This window comes from Bos taurus, chromosome 14 (genome assembly GCF_002263795.3).
Source record: "Bos taurus isolate L1 Dominette 01449 registration number 42190680 breed Hereford chromosome 14, ARS-UCD2.0, whole genome shotgun sequence".
Lineage (NCBI taxonomy): Eukaryota > Metazoa > Chordata > Mammalia > Artiodactyla > Bovidae > Bos > Bos taurus.
The window spans coordinates 81,041,212-81,060,638 of record NC_037341.1 but is presented as its reverse complement, the minus strand read 5'-3'; the positions used below and the strand labels follow the sequence as shown (position 1 = coordinate 81,060,638).

The 19,427-nt window shown below is 43.4% G+C and overlaps 1 protein-coding gene across 17 annotated transcripts in view; it reads left to right on the top strand.

Annotated features, from left to right (window-relative positions):
• Positions 1–19,427, top strand: part of ENPP2 (ectonucleotide pyrophosphatase/phosphodiesterase 2) — a 136,185-nt gene that overhangs the window by 58,232 nt on the left and 58,526 nt on the right. For all 17 annotated transcript variants that reach the window (XM_015474534.3, XM_015474533.3, XM_015474536.3 and 14 more), the window contains 5 exons: positions 3,443–3,568; positions 6,434–6,494; positions 8,807–8,904; positions 9,115–9,194; positions 9,955–10,074. In XM_015474534.3, coding sequence (XP_015330020.1) covers positions 3,443–3,568; positions 6,434–6,494; positions 8,807–8,904; positions 9,115–9,194; positions 9,955–10,074 — 485 coding nt within the window. The remainder of the gene's footprint in view (positions 1–3,442; positions 3,569–6,433; positions 6,495–8,806; positions 8,905–9,114; positions 9,195–9,954; positions 10,075–19,427) is intronic.

The following is a 19,427-nucleotide window of genomic DNA, read 5'->3' as shown; positions in this document are numbered from 1 at the left end:
TACAAATAGCTGTGAAAAGAAGAGAAGTGAAAAGCAAAGGAGAAAAGGAAAGATATAAACATCTGAATGCAGAGTTCCAAAGAATAGCAAGGAGAGATAAGAAAGCCTTCCTCAGCGATCAATGCAAAGAAATAGAGGAAAGCAATAGAATGGGAAGACTAGGGATCTCTTTAAGAAAATTAGAGATACCAAGGGAACATTTCATGCAAAGATGGGCTCGATAAAGGACAGAAATGGTATGGACCTAACAGAAGCAGAGGATATTAAGAAGAGATGGCAAGAATACACAGAAGAACTGTACAAAAAGGTCTTCATGACCCAGATAATCACGATGGTATGATCACTCACACTCACCTAAGGCCAGACAAAGTATATATGCATTTCTTAAATGTAAATAAATATAACATAATTTTGCACCTCAAAGTTTATATTTCTCTCAAAGGGCACAGGCCCTTTCAGCACTCCCTTTTCAGCATGTTCTCATGAAAATTTCTTTTCTGATATGATAGATAACTTTATTATTATCTAATGAGGTTAAATATTTTTATGTTTATTCTCATAGTTGCTTTTCAAATTATACAGAATCATTCCTTGCTTGAGGTTCATTAAATTTTTAAAAATTTAACTCTTATGCAGAGTTTGGAGAAGGAAATGGCAACCCACTCCAGTGTTCTTGCCTGGAGAATCCCAGAGACAGAGGAGCCTGGTAGGAGGCCGTCTATGGGGTTGCACAGAGTCGGACACGACTGAAGCGACTCAGCAGCAGCTTGCAAAGTTAGTAATGCCTCAGTATATCTAGCTTGTTAATGAAGTGAAGTGAAGTCGCTCAGTCGTGTCTGACTCTTTGCTACCCCATGGACTGTAGCCCACCAGGCTCCTCTGTCCATGGGATTTCCCAGGCAAGAATATAGAATGGGTTGCCATGCCCTCCTCCAAGGGATCTTGACTCAGGGATCAAACATGCAGCTCCTGGATTAGCAGGAGGATTCTTTACCAGGGACACCCTCTTATGGAACTAGGGGAGGAATAAAAATATATTTTTGGGGGACATCCCTGGTGGTCCAGTGGCTGTGACTCTGTGTCCAGTGTAGGGGGCACTGGGTCTGATCCCCAGTGGTCCTGTGGCTGTGACTCTGTGTCCAGTGTTGAGGGCACTGGGTCTGATCCCCAGTGGTCCTGTGGCTGTGACTCTGTGTCCAGTGTTGAGGGCACTGGGTCTGATCCCCAGTGGTCCTGTGGCTGTGACTCTGTGTCCAGTGTAGGGGGCGCTGGGTCTGATCCCCAGTGGTCAGTGGCTGTGACTCTGTGTCCAGTGTTGAGGGCGCTGGGTCTGATCCTTGGTTGGGGAACTAAGATGCCGTGTGGCCAAAAGGAAAGGAAAGAAAATTTCTTGAACTGAATAAAGAAAACTGGAACTACAACATATCAACTTAAAATATTATATGGCAAAAGTAACAAATTTTTAACAAGTGTTTTGGTTGGAAGAGTTATCTTTGAATTGAGGAAAAAACACCTCACATGACCTCTGTCCCTCAACATAACCTTGGAAAATTGCTAACCATTGAGAATAGCAGATCCTGGGTAAAAGAATTCCAAGCATTTAATCTGCTTGGAAAGAGAAGGCAGTGGAAACAGGGGTTATAAAAATATCAGAGAATGGAATCAGGATGCAAGAATAATTGTAAAATATGGAAATTAAACTGTAGTTGCATAATTTGCTAGCATGGCAACTAACATCTGTTTATCCAATTATTCACATAGCAATTGTATCTCTCGGTAGAATATTACTAAAGAACAGCATTGCTTTCTAAAAGTTTTGCTTCTCACTTATGACATGTTTTAAGAGATGAAGATCTGAAATGTCCTTCAGCTCAGAGAAGCCTTTCTTGACCACTCTAAGTCAAGTAGACCCAGCCCGCCCCGTCACTCTCTGTCCGTGTTAATTTTCTTCACAGCACTTACCACAAGCTGAAATGATCTCATTGACAATTGAGTTGCTTATGGTCTGCCTTTCCCAACCGGAATGTAAGGTCTGTGAAGACAGGATCTTGTCTTCCTTGCTCTTCACTCCCTCCCCAGAACCTAGAACATGGAAAACACAGTAGATGTATCTTTTGAATAAATGAATTAGCTCTGAAGTTTCTCAGCACAGCCAGGGTGAATGTAAAGAGTTGTATTTTATTGTCACGGTAATTCTGAATTAGATTTAGTTGATGTTCATGGACACTGACTTGAGCCAGGCGCACACCCAGGCACTAGAGTTACGGTGGTGAAAGGAGAGATGGGACTTTTCCCTGCCATGGAGCTTACAGTCCAGTGGATGGAGAGTCATGCGTGAAGTCCAGCACTCTCTTTAAAACGAAGATATTACTTTTCTGAAGATATTTTCTTGGTGGAAAAAAGTTGTGAGCTCCCAATCAAGTATGCTCAGATAGAAATCTGTAACCTAGCAACTGACCTCCTTGAAAATAGGTATTCTGACCTGTAATTGTAAGTAGGGCCACAGTCTGATCTACACTCAGAACTGGCTTTATATGCTTCACAGCTTCCATGGTGGCTCAGATGGTAAAGAGTTTGCCTGCAATGCAGGAAACCTAGGTTCAATCCCTGGGTCAAGAAGATCCCCTGGAGAAGGGCACGGCAGCCCACTCCAATATTCCTGCCCGGAGAATCCCATGGACAGAGGAGCCTGATGGGCTACAGTCCATGGGGTCACAAAGCTTTGGACACAACTGAGCAACTAACACACACATAATCTTCATATAACTCTAACCTCTGGTGCATCTTATATCAGTTAGAGGCCATTTAGTTGCATTATCATTTGTATTTAAATCAGGCTGATAAAGCTTTAAGTAAAACTACTTTGGAAAATAAAAGAGCCCAGCTATGGCCAACTGTGTCTACAACAGTAGGTGTGTGCTAAGTCGCTCAGTCGTGTCTGACTGTGTGTGGCCCCATGGACTGTAGCCCGCCAGGCCCCTCTGTGCTGGGATTCTCCAGGCAAGAAGACTGGAGTGGGTAGCCATGCCCTCCTCCAGGGGATCTTCCAGACCCAGGGATCAAAGCCGTGTCTTTTTCATCTCCTTCATTGGCAGTCAAGTTCGTTACCACTCGCGCCACCTGGGAAAATATCTCTATCACAAACCTTATACACCATACATTTCATTGGTCTTTTAGGACAGTTCATAAGAGGTTAAGGGTTCCATTTTCCCAAAGGAGTGCAATGCCATCGGACTTTGTATTCTGATTTGAAAAACTAAAAGTCCATCCTATTTCTAAGTATGCCAAATATCATTTAGGCCCCAGGCCAACTCTAATTTCACAAGCAGATTAAATGATGTGGGACTTTAGCTTTTTTCTTGGCAAACGTTGTAAGCAGTTGTGGCCTCTTTTATTTGGTTTGTGCGAAGCAGTGAAAAGTGTTCTGTTGTGCTGATTTCAGCTGGTGGCTGGGAGTGTACCAAGGACAGATGCGGAGAAGTAAGAAATGAAGACCATGCTTGTCACTGCTCGGAGGACTGCTTGGCCCGGGGAGACTGTTGCACTAATTACCAAGTGGTTTGCAAAGGTACATGTTTCCTCTGTTGGCTTAAACTTTAAAAAAGGGAAGATTGGAGACATTCCAAAAGACCTCGGCTCTTGTGGCTGTGACACCTTGGACATGGGCTTGGGAGGTGGGAGTGAGTTGTGCCTTTTCATTTCTCAGGCTTCTTTCTCAGGTTGACCGGTCTGCATTTTGCTGATCTGAAATAACAAGGAAATTATCCCAAATTCCATAATTAGGGACCCATAGTCATGTATGAATGTGAGAGTTGGACTCTAAAGAAAGCTGAGCACTGAAGAATTGATGCTTTTGAACTGTGGTGTTAGAGAAGACTCTTGAGAGTCCCTTAGACTGCAAGGAGATCCAACCAGTCCATCCTAAAGGAAATCAGTCCTGAATATTCATTGGAAAGACTGATGTTGAAGCTGAAACTCCAAATGAGTGAACTAAACTGAATCATGAAGAGATTTCTAGAAGAGTTCCTGTCTTGGTCAAGTTTCTTAGAAGCAGAGCCTGAGATGGGAGTGCTGTCCAGGGAATTCTCTGGGAAGGTCTCTGCAGGAGAACCGTCTGAGGGAGCAGGGGCGTGGGGAGGGGAAGGCAAGCGAGGCTGTGGCTAAGGGCACGGGTCCCTTCGCTGTGCCCTCCTCGGGCTCTGGAGGGTGAGCCTCAGAGCTCTTACATCTGAAGTTGGGCACGGCTCTGTGCCCACCGGCTGTCAGCTGTGAGCCTCAGTGCCAGCAGCAGCCTCGGGATGGGAGTGCGAGCGTGCTAAGTCCCTCAGTCGTGTCCGGCTCTGTGCGACCCTCTGGACTGTAGCCCACCAGCCTCCTCCGTCCATGGGGTTCTCCAGGCATGAATCCTGGCGTGGGTGGCCATGCCCTCCTCCAGGGGATCTTCCCCACCCAGGGATCGAACCTGTGTCTCTTACGTCTCCTGCGTTGGCAGCGGGCTCTTCACCACTCGAACCCCCTGGAGGACCCAGGGGCGGGAGCACCGCTGCTGAAGAGGAGAGGGGCCTGGGGCGGGAGCACCGCTGCTGATGAGGAGAGGGGCCTGGGGCGGGAGCACCAATGCTGATGAGGAGAGGGGCCTAAACCACAGCCCTCGTCACGCCCCAAAGCCGAGTATGTGTGTGTGCTGACTTGGTGAAGTGGATTGTCGAATATGATGGTTTTAGTCCAGTAGTAAATACTTGTCAATGGACTGCCGAATGTATAAAAGATGCCGTTTTTGTCTTTAAGGAGTTTGTCACCCTGGCAACCACTTGGCCAAGTTGATGAAAGGATCCCGGGATCTTTGTGTAGCATTTGCAGATCACTTTTCAGTGTTTAAATGAAGACCTTTTCCTAGCTGTGACATGGAACATTTATGGAGAGTTTCTGTTCAAATACTTTAGGGGAAGAGCAGATCAGTTCTGAAACATGTGTAGTGTTTAGTTATGGCAACACATCCTACCTGAATGCTGACCTTGAAAATTTCTCCTACCCAAATAATTGTTGTAGCTGTTGATAAAACACAAAATTGGTTGAGAATTTTCTTTTCTTTTCCCTTTTATTTCCCTGGTAAATGTACCAATAATCCACAAAGGCTATTAGAAGGGAAAATAAAGTTCTAGGTATCATTGGTCATTGAACTGTGAAACATTGGTTTTTGCTGGTTTCAAATTCTACTTGTGAGACTTTGCTGTGGCTCATGTGTGGGCCCTGGGTTATCACGTGTGTAGTAGAGCTTCTCCACTTGAAGGAGCGTGGGACTTACACAGTGGTCACTGGTTAGATTCATACTGACCAGGGAGATGTCCAGCGCTCTTTACTTGGGAGTGATTTCTTCAAAGTCTTGGTCACAAGTGTTACTTGCATTTCAGACATATGCTTTTGTTTTAGGACAATTTAAAGCACATGCTTTTTGATCATTTTCATTTTCTCCAAAGTAAGTTTCATTTTTAAATCTAAGCTCTTTTTCAGTCTCTATTCTTTTTTTTTTTTTAGGTTTTAATGAATGAATGAATTTTCAATTGGCGTATAATTGCTTTACAGTGCTGTGTTAGTCTCTGTGTGCAGCAGCATGAATCAGCTGTGTGTGCACATATGTCCCCTCCTTCTCAAGCCTCCCGCCCACCCCCTCACCCCCCAAGGTCCTCTCAGAGCCCCGAGCTGAGCTCCCTGTGCTCTGCAGCCGCTTCCCACCAGCCAGTGTTTCACACACGGTGCTGTGTGTGCCAAGGCCGCTCCCTCGATCCATCCGCCCCACCCCGTGTCCACAAGTTCCTTCTCTCTGTCTGTGTCTCTGTTGCTGCTCTCTTCTCTAGATGAAGTGACTCAAGAATGGCATAGGTTTATGCTCTCAGATCTTGCTGGAACATAAAAATGAAAGATGGCATTGGTTTAGATTCCTTAGTGCGAGGATCGTACACACACTGTTGGCGAAGAACCTCCCTGTGGCCGTCTTCCATCTGTCATCTCCATGTAGTCGAAACCTTTCTCCCCAGCTAAAGGGAAGTTGTATCATGTTTTCTATGGCTTTGAGATGTTTGGTGGCATAGGAAAAAATGTTCTGTCTAATGACCAAACAGTTTATTTCTGGAGGGAAACAAACATGGAATTTTGTTCCCTGACGCCACTGCTGTTTTTATCTACAAGCCATTTAGACACGGCACGCTCAAATAAACACCACTTGGGTTATTAAATCTAGGCTCTCCCATCACGTATGGGCGTAGCTTAGTAAAGCCAAAACAGACTCTACACTTTATTTCCAAAGTTCTTTTTAGATGGCATTCCATAAACAACAAGTATCTAACCAGACACAGGCCCTGCAATTACACTCTCAACAATCCGGATGACATTTATAATTCGATTCAACCAGAAGTCTCCCCGTTTTTCCTAACAGGAGAGTCTCACTGGGTGGATGATGACTGTGAGGAAATAAAGACCCCAGAATGCCCTGCAGGGTGAGTGCATTTAGTGAATATTATGCCATTTTATGTATGTGTTGATAAAAGATCACAAGCTGTGGATGGGTGAATGGTTTAAAACAGTGTAAAGCTGAAATCCTCTTACTGGGCAACTTTATGGTACTTCTGTGTAATTTCCCAGTCAGAAGCTGGAATGTACATCTCGAAGGGGGAGTTTTTTTTGGAAAATTTTTCTTCTACTGGGACTTGCCTGGCAGTCCAGTGGTGAAGACCTTCAGGCGCCCACCATGGTGCGTGCAGGTTCCCACCTGGCCTGGGAACTAAGATCTCACATGCCAAATGGGGTAATGAAAAAAAAAACAAAAAACCAACTCTATGTCTGTGGTGATAGTTACACAACTCTGTAAAAATACCAAGAATCATACAAGTAAAACAAGTGAATTGTATGACATGTAAATTAGAAGTCAATAAAAAATTTTTAAAATAAAAGAAATGTTTAAAAAAAATGTTCTCCTCTATCGCCTCTGAACATATTGGAAACAATAGCCTCTGTATCTTACTTCAGCTGAAGATTTTAGAAATAATAATAATACTGAAGAGGAAGACAAACATTTCTGGCAGTGGTTTGGTTTTCCTGTGTTTTTTTCCTGAAGTGCTCCTTTTGCTTTTTGTTTTTGGTGGTGGTGGTGGGGTGGCTGGAGGGAGGATTCTAGAACATCTCGAAAATATTATCCGAGATGGTAACTCCTACCAGATGCTGCAGGAAGTCGGCAAACCACTGCTGCGCTGCTCTGCTGGGGTCCAGCCAGACTTAGTTGACGCCCCACAGCTCAAGCAAGACCAGCAGCATAAGGCACTTATGACGCCTTCCAGGAAACTGTTGCAAATTCATGGACCCTTAAAGTGCCTGGCAGAAAAGATGTTCTACAAGCGTGTTTTCATGAGTGTGTTTGATTGAATGTCTTTTTGTTTTAGGCAGCACAGCCTGGGACACAAGATCCAAGAATTTAGATATTTTTATTTTTGTCTCCTTTTTAACTTTCATGAGCTACTTGAACTTCTTGGGGCTATTAGAATGGGATGACAGTTTAAAATGTGTTCAGTTATTTTTGGAAGAGAAAGCAGTCTAAGTGGTAAAATCATTAAATGATAATAGTAATGATAGTAATGAACTCATATAGAATTATTCTAAGTGCTTAGAATGTGACTCATTTAAAATATGGGCTTCCCATGTGGCTCAGTAGTAAAAGTATCTGCCTGCAATGCAGGAGACACAGGAAGCGAGGGTTCAATCCTTGGGTCAGGAAGATCCCCTGGAGAAGGAAATGGCAACCCACTCCAGTATTCCTGCTTGGAGAATCCCATGGACAGAGGGCTCCATGGGGAGCAAGAGTCAGACTTATTTGTTATGTGGCTTCAAGTAAATGCAAGCTTATACTTGAGGAATAGTCTGCAAACCATTAGAAACAGTTTTCCACAAAGTTTAGCATTCTCAGATTTGATCGAACAACTGAAACTTTAGGCTATAACAAAGAGCCTAGTTCATCAATCCTGCCCTAGTTAGATGGATAGTCTAGTTCTTTATTGATTAAGTTTTAGAGATCTTCAACAGTTTTAATTATTTTCACAATCATTTTGTAATTAAGCTTGGAGTTTTTGGCAAGTGTTTAGTCTAGTGATAAGATCGCTACTGCTTATTAATTTCACTTTCCTTCCTCCCTTCCTCCTGTATTTGATAAATGTTTACTGAAGCCCTGTAGTGGGCCCATAGAATAGAAAGATGAATAAGACACCAACTGTGCTTTGAGACTAATGAAGAAGATAAACATGTTGATATAGCATTATAATATAATGTAATATATTAAAATACAATATGCATTTATTAATTCAATACGTATTATAGAATTAATATATATACAGCGATATATATTAATATGAAAGAGGTATTATTATCTTAATGGAATTCCGAAGCATCAACCATTACTATGAAAGAGGAAATTTTGAGTTTGATTTTAAAGAATGAATAGGAGTTTTTCAGGTAGCAAATGGGAGAATTCACGTCCCAGGCAAATCAGGATAACAGCTTTTTACATTGTGAAAAACCTTGTTTGCAGCAAGAGGCAGCCGTGGAGAAAGCACACTGAGAGAAATCTGGAGTCCAGCTCCTTCCCTGGTCGTCTCCCTCTGCACTGAGGTTGCCACAGGCGTTATGTGGCTGAAAGCCCAGTCTGGGACGGACATCCTCGCTGAAGTTTTGCTTTCAAAATTCTCGGTTCCGTGAGAAGGACTAGGCATTGTGTAAACTCTGTGCCGTGATTTTTCTAAAGTTTATCGTGTTACCGTTTAAGGTTCGTTCGCCCTCCGCTGATCATCTTCTCTGTGGACGGTTTCCGCGCATCGTACATGAAGAAAGGCAGCAAGGTCATGCCTAACATCGAAAAGCTGAGTAAGTCATTCTTGTCCCGCATTCCCATCTGTGATCCGCGACCCACCCGGTAACCCTCAGCTGTCGGTTGGAGATATGTGGGCACACGGCTTTCCCACTTGAAATTCAAGAGTGAAGAGCGCCCGTGTCTTCGATCGCCCGTGGAATGGGTCTCCCTGGGGAGTGGCTCCTCTTTTTTCTGCTGCTCTAATATCTGAATTCTGTCTCCAGGGTCTTGTGGCACTCACTCCCCCTACATGAGGCCTGTGTACCCGACGAAAACTTTCCCTAACTTATACACTCTGGCCACTGTAAGTATTCTTTCAAACGGTGTGGATTCAAAGGGCTGATTTCATCCTGAAACGACTTAAAGGGAAATTTTAAAAACATGTTCCTTAGTGTTCAGAGAAAATCTTTCTGGTTTTCATCTTACCTACATCAATTGTTCATAGTAAATGCCTTTTACCACTTGGTGGATGACCGAACTTCATTGCAACTTTAAAACCTGTTTTTTCCAGGTGCATTTCTGTCTGAATACATTCATCCAACCTCTCAAATACCACAGGATCTATTCTTTAGTTTCTGAGTTTTCAAATAAAAGCATTGATTTTGGAGCTGCTGTGTTTTAATTTTCAGATGCTCCCAAATTCTACCTCGCTTTCTTCTTTAAAAAATATAATTTATTTATTTTATTTATTTCTTTTTGCCTTCGAGTAGAAATAGAACCAAGGGCAAGGAATAGTATATTTAGAAATAGAAGCTTCTTTGGAGGCACATAAGTAAATTTCAATCTATAGGTTAATTTATTGTAATAAAAATTGTCATCTTATTAAATTGTAACAGTTAAAAAAACTTCAATGTTAAATTTCTTATAATCATGTCAAGTTTCACAATGGCTTACAACCAGTGTGTAGATAATAGTCATGTTTCCTCTGACAGACATGTAAAAGTTATATATAGGATATAAAATTGGAAATTACATATTGTTATAAAACCTTCTATGATAAAATTTATGATAGAACTATTATTACATGTGGATTATTTTGACAATAAATTTGCTTTTCCACAAAGGGGCTGTATCCAGAATCACATGGAATTGTTGGCAATTCCATGTATGATCCTGTTTTTGATGCACATTTCAACCTTCGAGGGCGAGAGAAATTTAACCATAGGTGGTGGGGAGGTCAACCGGTGAGTTTTGCATTTATGTGTGTTTCTCTGTGCATTGAAACTCTTCATTTCCAAATTTGTTACCTGTGAAAAAGATGCATTTAATTTCTTCATACTTGGAAGTGTTTCTGTTTTGGTATTGTGTGTGTGTGTGTGTGTATGTTTGTATCCAATATATGTGCATATAATATGTATATGCATATTATTGTTAACTGTTTAGTTGCTAAGTTGTGTCCTACTCTTTGCGACCCCATGGACTGTAGCCCACCAGGCTCCTCTGTCCATGGAGTTTCCCAGGCAAGAATACTGGAGTGGGTTACCATGCCCTTCTCCGAGGGGATCTTTCCAACCTTGGAAGAACCCGTGTCTCCTGAATTGTAGGTGGATTCTTTACTGCTGAGCCTCTAGGGAAGCCCCATATATGCATGTATGTATGTTTACATATCTCTGTGTGTGTATATGCATACATACATTTGTGTGTCTCTGTGTACAGGAGGTTATGGTTATGAAAGTGTGAGATGATGAGGGTCTTCACTAGAATGGTTGTGGTAGAAATGGTGACGTAGCAGTGACTTTCAGAAATATTTTGAAGAAGGGATGTGCTGTGCTGAGCTGAGTGGCTCAGTCGTGTCCTGCTCTTTGTGATCCCATGGACTGTAGCCCGCCAGGCTCCTCTGTCCATGGGGATTCTCAAGGCAAGAATGCTGGAATGGGTTGCCATTTCCTTCTCCAGGGGATCTTCCCGACCCAGGGATCAAACCCAGGCCTCCTACACTGCAGGCGGATTTTCTACCTCCTGAGCCACCAGGGAAGGAATAGTCAGATCTTACTGATTTACACGATTTGTGGGTACAATGAAAAAGAAGTGAATGACATGACTGCCACAAAATTTTAACCCAAGCTTCATATGATCAAGAACAGGGAAACTTGCTGCAAAAATAAAATAAAACAGCTCAATGAAACCCACAGTAATTTTACGAATTTGTTTAGTCCATTTTTTAAAAATCTTGGGAGTGAAATATAGTAAGTGGAATCTACCTTGGTTCTGGACCAGCAAATTAATACTTTGAAAGAAATCATCCTGTTGACTTCAGATCAAAAGGCTGGGCAGAAAGTACAAGGGGACACAGGTGGCTTTCCACACAGAATTTTTCCTGTGACTGTGTGTTGGTCAAAGGTGAGCAAAGAAGCAACCTAAATCCACAGCTGTTTAATGTGTAGAAAGGAACCCTGGGTCAAAGGAGCCGAATCCCTGTAGGAACGCATCCCAGGACACAGAGCCTGTCAGAGACGTGTGGAAGAGCGGCACGTGGCTCCGTCTCGGGTCAGCTCCATCCGGGGCTGCGGGGGAGTCCTGGGCAGGACAGAGGGCTGAGAGGCTTTTGTGCTGTCTGCTGTGGCAGGAAGAGTGGGCAGGGTCTGCACACATCCACGAGTCCACCATCCCAAAACGAGCTCCCACCTGGCGATGTCTGCTGCAGTCTAAGGGCTAAATGGAGAATATAAAGTACGAAAAAAAAATATTGTTTTTGAGTAAAAGTCATCTGTGGGAAAATAAGCATATTGCATAATAAACCAGTATGCGAGGTTAAATAGGGTTTTTATTTTTAAAAGGGTTGGAAGGCTTCTTGTAGGTCGGCAGTAGTGTTTCTCTCGTAGGGGTTCTGATTCTGCTGTCCTTATTCAGGCTGGATTCCCAGGCGTCTGTGATGCAGTGTGTTGTAAGCAAAGGGAAATCTGTTTCCAGGGTGGATTCCCCAAACCGAGTTTATGATGGAGGACCATTTTAGGTAGACACAAGATGACTGAAGTTAGAGTTCTGTCAAGCTGTGGCTAGTTGGTCTTTATATTAATTCTGTCGTGGAAGCAAAGTTGCTTGAAGAACCACAAAGGATATAGAGATGAATAATCATTTTGTCAGATTGGATCAACTTCCATCCAGGGTGGACATGAGGCTTCCTCTGGGTTGGCGTGACTCAGAAAATGAGACTAAGCATTCATTAACTTCTGCAGGAACAGAGCAGAGGGAAAGCTGTGAACCTGCTCAGTGAAGTCTCTGAACTGTTCAGTTGCGCCCTCACCCACTCCCCAAATTGACACATTTCACCAAGTTAGTGATTCCCTAGTGCAGACCTGGTGGGCTGCAGTCCATGGGGTCGCTGAGTCGGACACGACTGAGCAACTTCACTTTCACTTTTCACTTTCATGCATTGGAGAAGGAAATGGCTTTTAAGTTATATCTAGTGCGCTCCTTGCCTGGAGAATCCCAGGGATGGCGGAGCCTGATGAGCTGCTGTCTATGGGGTTGCACAGTCGGACATGACTGAAGTGACTTAGCAGCAGCAGCAGTGCAGACCAGGGTTTGCCGTGAAACCGATTTGTGTTTCTGTCTGTCTTCTTGAACAAGAGGCCACCAAAAGCATTCCAAGGAGCACACTGCTGCTGCTGCTGCTGCTGAGTCGCTTCAGTCGCGTCCGACTCTGTGCGACCCCACAGACGGCAGCCCACCAGGCTCCGCCATCCCTGGGATTCTCCAGGCAAGGAGCGCACTAGATATAACTTAAAAGCACGTCTTATTGAAATCTTGCATGTAAGAAGACTATATGGACCTGAACTATAAAAAACTACGGTATAAGAAACCGAAAATAAGAAAATAGGAGCTTTAAGAAACCTATAAGAAACCTATAAGAAAATAGGAACCTTTAATAAATCCTGCAAAGCATTTACACCATCCTCTCTGAGGCTTATATGTTTCATGAACTCACCAGTGAAAAAATTGGAGTACAGAAAATATTTATAAAAATCCTAGGCAATTAAATCAAACTCAACTTACTTTAACTGAGTGATTAAACCATGAAAGGCACTTGGCAAATAATGTGTACGTCAGATTACATGGGGAATAAGAACTGCTCTATTTCTAGTTTGAAATCTAATATATGCCATGAAGTGCTTGCAGTGTCCATCTGAAAATGTGAATCACACCATGAGGCTTTCAAAAATAGTTTCTACATTTTAATTTCATTACCAAAACCCTGATAGAGACTTCAGCAAAGGTGAGTCTGCTTTTCATTTGTTAATCTTCAGAATGCACTATTAAAAGGCGCCATTCACTGCAAGGCCCTGTATTTCTCCTACATGTATTATAATGGGATTCCTTTTTATATTGTTGTTTTGAAGCTATTTACTTTTTTCTCATTACAAAAGTATGTTCCATAATCTTAATGGAGTGCCGTAAGTGCGTTTGTTTCTTTGAAAAATCTCTCTGCTCTCATCCTGCTATTTCTAATACTGAGATATCTTGGTGGGGAAAATTCCCTGTTCAGTTTAAAGCTGGACTCAGCGAAGCAGAGAGACATTGAGCCTTCAAGGGGCCCGGAGATTTGAGAGATGAGGTTAGCCCCCATCATGGTGCAGGTTCTTTGAATCATAGTTTCTGGAGGAAAGCACTTCTAAGAGGAGAGGATACATTCTTTTTTTTTTTTAATTTAAAAGAATTTTTAAATTGAAAACAAGATTCCTTAAATCCTGTAGTGCGTTACAGTGCTTTACACATGATTTCCTGTAATCCCATAACCCCTATTTTCTCCCTACCTGTATAGTGCCCCTCTCCACTCCCTCTCCAGAGTGGTGTCCCAGCTGTAGTTTGTTCTTTATGTCTGTGAATCTGCTGCTTTTCTGTTTTATTTGCTAGTTTGTTGTGTTCTTATTACTCCCTCAAGTTGCTGGGCCTACAGTGGTTTTTGGCCAGTATTGGTAATGCAGTGAATTGGTCCTGAGATCATCCTCGTGAATTACTGTAGCATAAGGATGGTTCTCTGATGGCTCAGACAGTAAAGGATCTGCCTGCAGTGTAGGAGATGCAGATTCCATCCCTGGGTTCGGGAAGATCCCCTGAAGAGGGTCACAGCTACCCACGCCAGTATCCCTGCCTGGGGAATGCCATGGACAGAGGAGCCTGGTGGGCTACAGTCCATGGGGTCACAAAGAGTTGGACACGACTGAACAACTGACACTTTCACTTTTTCCCAAGAATGCAAGAAAGCTGGCAAGTTCAAGAAATGGACAGCAAAGAGAATGACATTAGAACAGCCATGAACGCCCAGGCCAAAGCGGTCGCCTTGACGGCGTGGGCCTCGGCTTACCTCTCTGTTTGATTATCTTGCTAACAGGTGACGTTCTTTTCCAGGAAAACTCCTTTTCTTTATTCTGTTGCTTCTTTTCCATCCGTGCTATAAATCTGTATTCTCTCTCTTTTTGCTGTATCAGAGTGTAGTTAGAACAGACCCTGCTCCCCAAGCCCTTGCCTCCTATGCTCGTCACTCTTTTAAATTTCATTTGAAATATCCATTCCCAAGAAGCTTTCACTAAGCTTTCTCAGCTCTTAATAAACTCAGGGACCCTGTTTTGGGTTTTTGTATTATTTCTATCATGATTATGACAACATCATTTGAAATTATTCAGATATTTGCTTTAGTCTATGGATCCCACGAGGGCAGAGACTTGATCATTTCTCTCTTTATTCTCAGGACCCAACCCGCAGCCTGACTCATCTAGGCATCCTGTTTACCAGGCCTGAGCTTGCGCTGCACCTCCGTCTAAGGCGTCTGTACTTCTTCCTGAATCTCATCACTCACTTCCTTCTGGCCCTCATCCCCTGGGGAGAGCCATACTGCTTCACGATCTCTGCCACGGCACCCCCCAGCCCTCACTTCTTTAGTCTGTTCTTACTCTTTTTTAAAAACTTAATTTGTTTTGGCTGCACGGGGTCTTCTTGCTATGTCCGGCTTTCTCTAGTTGCCGTGAGCCGTGGTTACGCAGTGGTTTCTTGCCTGGAAAATCCCATGGACAGAGGAGCCTGGTGGGCTGCAGTCGATGGGGTCGCGAAGAGTTGGACACGACTGAGCGACTTCACTTTCACTTTTCACCTTCATGCATTGGAGAAGGAAATGGCAACCCACTCCAGCGTTCTTGCCTGGAGAATCCCAAGGACGGAGGAGCCTGGTAGGCTGCCGTCTACGGGGTCGCACAGAGTTGGACACGACTGAAGCGACTTAGCAGCAGCAGCAGTGGTTACGCTTCTTGCGGTGTCCAGCTTCCTCTAGTGGCCGTGAGCCGCGGTTACGCTTCTTGCGGTGTCTGGCTTTCTCTCGTGGCCGTGAGCCGTGGTACGCTTCTTGCGGTGTCCGGCTTCCTCTAGTGGCCGTGAGTCGAGGTTACGCTTCTTGCGGTGTCCAGTTTCCTCTAGTTGCCGTGAGCCATGGTGATGCTTCGTGGCCGCGCCCGGCTTCTCCTGGTGGTGGCTCCTCTTTCTCTTGCAGAGCGAGCCTCTCGGGCTCAGTAGCTGTGGTGCACGGGCTTAGCTGCCCCTCCGCAAGTGGACTCTTCCTGGACCGGGGATCAAACCTGTGTCTCCTGCGTTGGCAGGTGGATGCTTATTCACCCGGCCACCAGGGACGTCCTGTGCTAACTCTTGAGACTCAGTGACTGACTTACTCCCACTGATACTAGGGCCCTGCCATTCCTCTGGCCCCTCAGAATTCCATATCTTCTACTTCTGCGCTTTGGAATGCAAAAGCATACTTTCCCTGCAGAGAACTACTAGGAAGACTACAATAGTAGTTCATAGTTTAAAAAAATGTTTTTTTGCTTATTTTCCTTTTGAAAACACCTTCCCTTCTCCCACAGCTGCATATTCTACTGAATTTGAGAAAGGGTTAGATTTTGCATTTAAATGCTCCTGGTCCCAGTGGGAAAGTTTTGTTTTTTTGTTTTATTTTAAATTCCCGATAACATATCAAGAAGGTACAATATTTATATTTCCATTTATTCCCTTTTCAAAATGTAGCCTCTGGGACACAAATGTTGAAAACTGTGCCTCTAGATAAAGCAAAGTAAAGGAAGAAATACTCAGATTAAAGGTGAGAAGGCCAAATGGGTGTCTTCTTAGCTAATTTCTTTCAAGCTGTGCAGTTTGACTCATCTCTGAGGAAATGTATATTACTTTCAGATTCCCAGTGGGAAATGAAAAATTATGATTTCCACTTCTCTGAATTAATGAGAAACTAGTTTTATGATGTCTGTTTCCTGACTCTCCCCCACTTTTATAGCGCAGGAGGCTCCTTTTCATGTATCTTCCTTTGGACCAACATTTTACTGCGCTTTTTTTCCTCTGTAATTACTAGATTTAACTTCAGGGTTCTGAAATATAATATATACATATAACTTGCAAAGGAACTTTTATAGCTGCTCATGATCTGATTTAACTTCAGAAACTTTATGCGTTCAGTCTCATACTGTTTGCCAGACCTTTGACAGACCAGCTTCATCACTGCTAGGATTCTTTCCTTTAAGATTTAAAAAACTTTTTTTCTAAATTTTAAGTATTCTCTCTTATTTGTTTACTTTTTGCACTTTTCTGGTCAGGTTCCCAATTTTCTTTTAGAAAATATGGCCAACATGACTTTTACCAGGAGCAGGGAGAAATCACTTCTCTTGCAAGAAATCAAGAAAGAAAGAAAAAATTTTGCCTTTAATTTGTCTTCACAGTTCATTGTCGTTGTTTTCGTTTTTTTTAACAATTGGTTAATTTTGTTTCTCTAATTACCGAGATGTTGTCACTGTAAAAATTTTAAGTACAGAAAAATATACAGAACCAACAGTCCTGATTTTGCCACCAGGATAATTTCAGCACACATCTGTCATCGCTCCCAGTGCCCATTCCTTATACCTTTGTGAAGACTCCTTTGGTGATCTCTCCCCTGAGGGTTAGGAAGCTGAAAGTTACTCATAGGGCTTCCTGTTGCTCAGATAATGCCAACCTCAGCATGTATCCCACAAGACAGCTTCTGAAAGTGTAGGGTCATCTCTTGACAAAACTGTATTTAAAAAAAAATTTCCATTAGAAAACCCCGGGTTTATCTCACACTTCACGTCTACCAGATATTGCTTAATACAACTTCCTTGGAAATGAGGCACCAGATTTTCTAGGAAGTTGCTTGACTATGATGCATTAAGCTTATGTCTCTGAAATGAAAATAAGTATGCAAAAAGATCACTTAATATAAGAAAAAAAGACTTCCCAGATAGAGCTCGTGCTAAAGAATCCGCCTGCCAATGTAGGAAACACAAGAGACGCGGGTTCGATCCCTGGGCCAGGAAGATCCCTTGGAGGAAGGCACAGCAACCCACTCCAGTATTCTTGCCTGGAGAATCCCATGGACAGAGGAGCCTGGCGGCTATAGTCCATAGGGTCACAAACAGTCAGACACGACTGAGCACAATATCAGAAACGGACCTCTCTGGAATCTGAGGTGGTTTGGGCGCCTGCAGGATGTCCAGCACTCAGTTTGAGTTCATCTTCTTGCTCGTGGAGGCGCTGGCACAAGGCTGAATGATGAATGAATGAGGACCCACTTGAGTCTTCATTGGCCTGGGGATACCCGGAAATGCCGGCGTTGACTTGTAAAGTGGAAGAGGCGGGCGTGCCTGCTAAGTCGCTTCAGTCTTCTCTGACTGATATTTAGGACCAACCCCCTGGGTGGCGCTCAGCGCGGTCTGACGTCCTGACGGCTCTGGTCCATCCCCGCGGGACATGGATGTCCCTTCTTTCATGCTGATGATGCCTGTCGGCAGCTCGGGCCTCCTTGAGTCTGAGAGCGTGTCTGCCCTGATAAGTCCCTCCCTCGCTCGCCCTGCAGCAGCTGTGCTGTGGGAGCCCTGGGGGTTTGCAGTGCTCCCCAGATAATTCTCCTGGGCCAGGCGTTCCCGACCTTCCTGAAACTGTGGCCAAACTTCTGGATGCTCTGCACCTCCAAACTGCCCCTCCCCCGCCTCCAAAGCAAAAGTTTTAACTGGAGTAAATAAAACACTGTCAAAATGTGGAGATGCTGAAACAAGAAAGGAGGGGGATCGCAACTCCTGGACCATTTTTGTTTGGTCTTTTGAAAACCCAAGCCATGCTGCTTTTTTCTGTTTGCCTCCTAAAGCGAAGGGGTTTCTTCTTCCAAACTTCTGTCCAGTGGGACACAGGCATCCTAAATTGTTTTCAGTGTCCTGAAATAACTCGATTATCTTCATATCCATTATTGCATAATAATTAAGATGAAAATTGATCCAGTGTTTACCAAATGCTAAGACACCATTTTTAAGGACTTTGCACATATTAATTCATTACAGCTTAGAATAATCCTATGTGCTAGGTAATATTATCTACATTTTAAAGAAATGTTGAGGCCTTAAATAACTTCCTGGAGGATCACATGGCTGGTAAGCAACAGAAGCAAAGCATAAAATCCAAGTAGTGGTCCCCACCGTCAGGTTCTTAACTGCCATAACTTCTGTCCCCCACAGCATGAGCTAGGAAGAATATATACATATATATATAGATATATATATATGTACACGTGTGTGGTAAGTCACTCAGTTGTGTCTCACTCTGCAACCCTATGGACTGTGGCCCACCAGGCTCCTCTGTCCATGGGATTCTCCAGGCAAGAACACTGGAGTGGGTTGCCATTCCCTCCTCTCCAGGGGATCTTCCTGATACAGAGATCGAACCTGTGTTTCTATGTCCCCTGCATTGGCAGGCGGGTACTTTACCATTTGCGCCACCTGGGAAGCCCATATACTACGTCTATGTATATATATTTGCATATGTTTTATATCTATACTCTATCTATTTATCTACATATTTTTGGCCACGCTATGGGGTACAGGGGATCTTAGTTCCCAGACCAGGGATCAAACCCACACCCCCTGCTGTGGAATTGCAGTCTTTACCACCGGACCACCAGGGAAGTCCCTGAAAAGAATATTTTAGAAGACTTAACGACATGCTTGGGTCACCTAACTTATCCCAGGAACTCACTCCTAAAATTCCATTTACCAAAAAGCTAAGTAAAAGGTGCAAGCAGAAATCCAGAATAAAAAATAATCCTCCCCCCACCCCCGTTTCATTCACCTCTTTGAAAATAAAACAAGGCAAAGCTGGGTTCCGCAATCTGGGCATCTGTGTGCCAAATTGGGGTTCTCCTCTGTAGGCTTTCAACACTCAGGGAAACATACGGTCACTCGAGGTCCTTTGATGAGCAGAATTCTGCCATATAAGTGAAATGTTGAAAACAATGATCAGAAGGGACAGGTACAGAAGAGACTCGAGATGAAATAAGGGTTGTTTTTTTTTAAAGCCACTGTAATCATAGTAGAGCTTGAAAGCTTTTGCAGAGAATGTATTGAATAACATTTATGGAAAGAATAATTCTGACTTCCAGATGTGAAAAAAAAAAGTTGCAAATATTGGGAGATTTATGGTAGGGTATGGGTAAAGTTTAAAATGTCTGAGCTAATATACTTTAAAACCTTTTCCTTCTTTGACC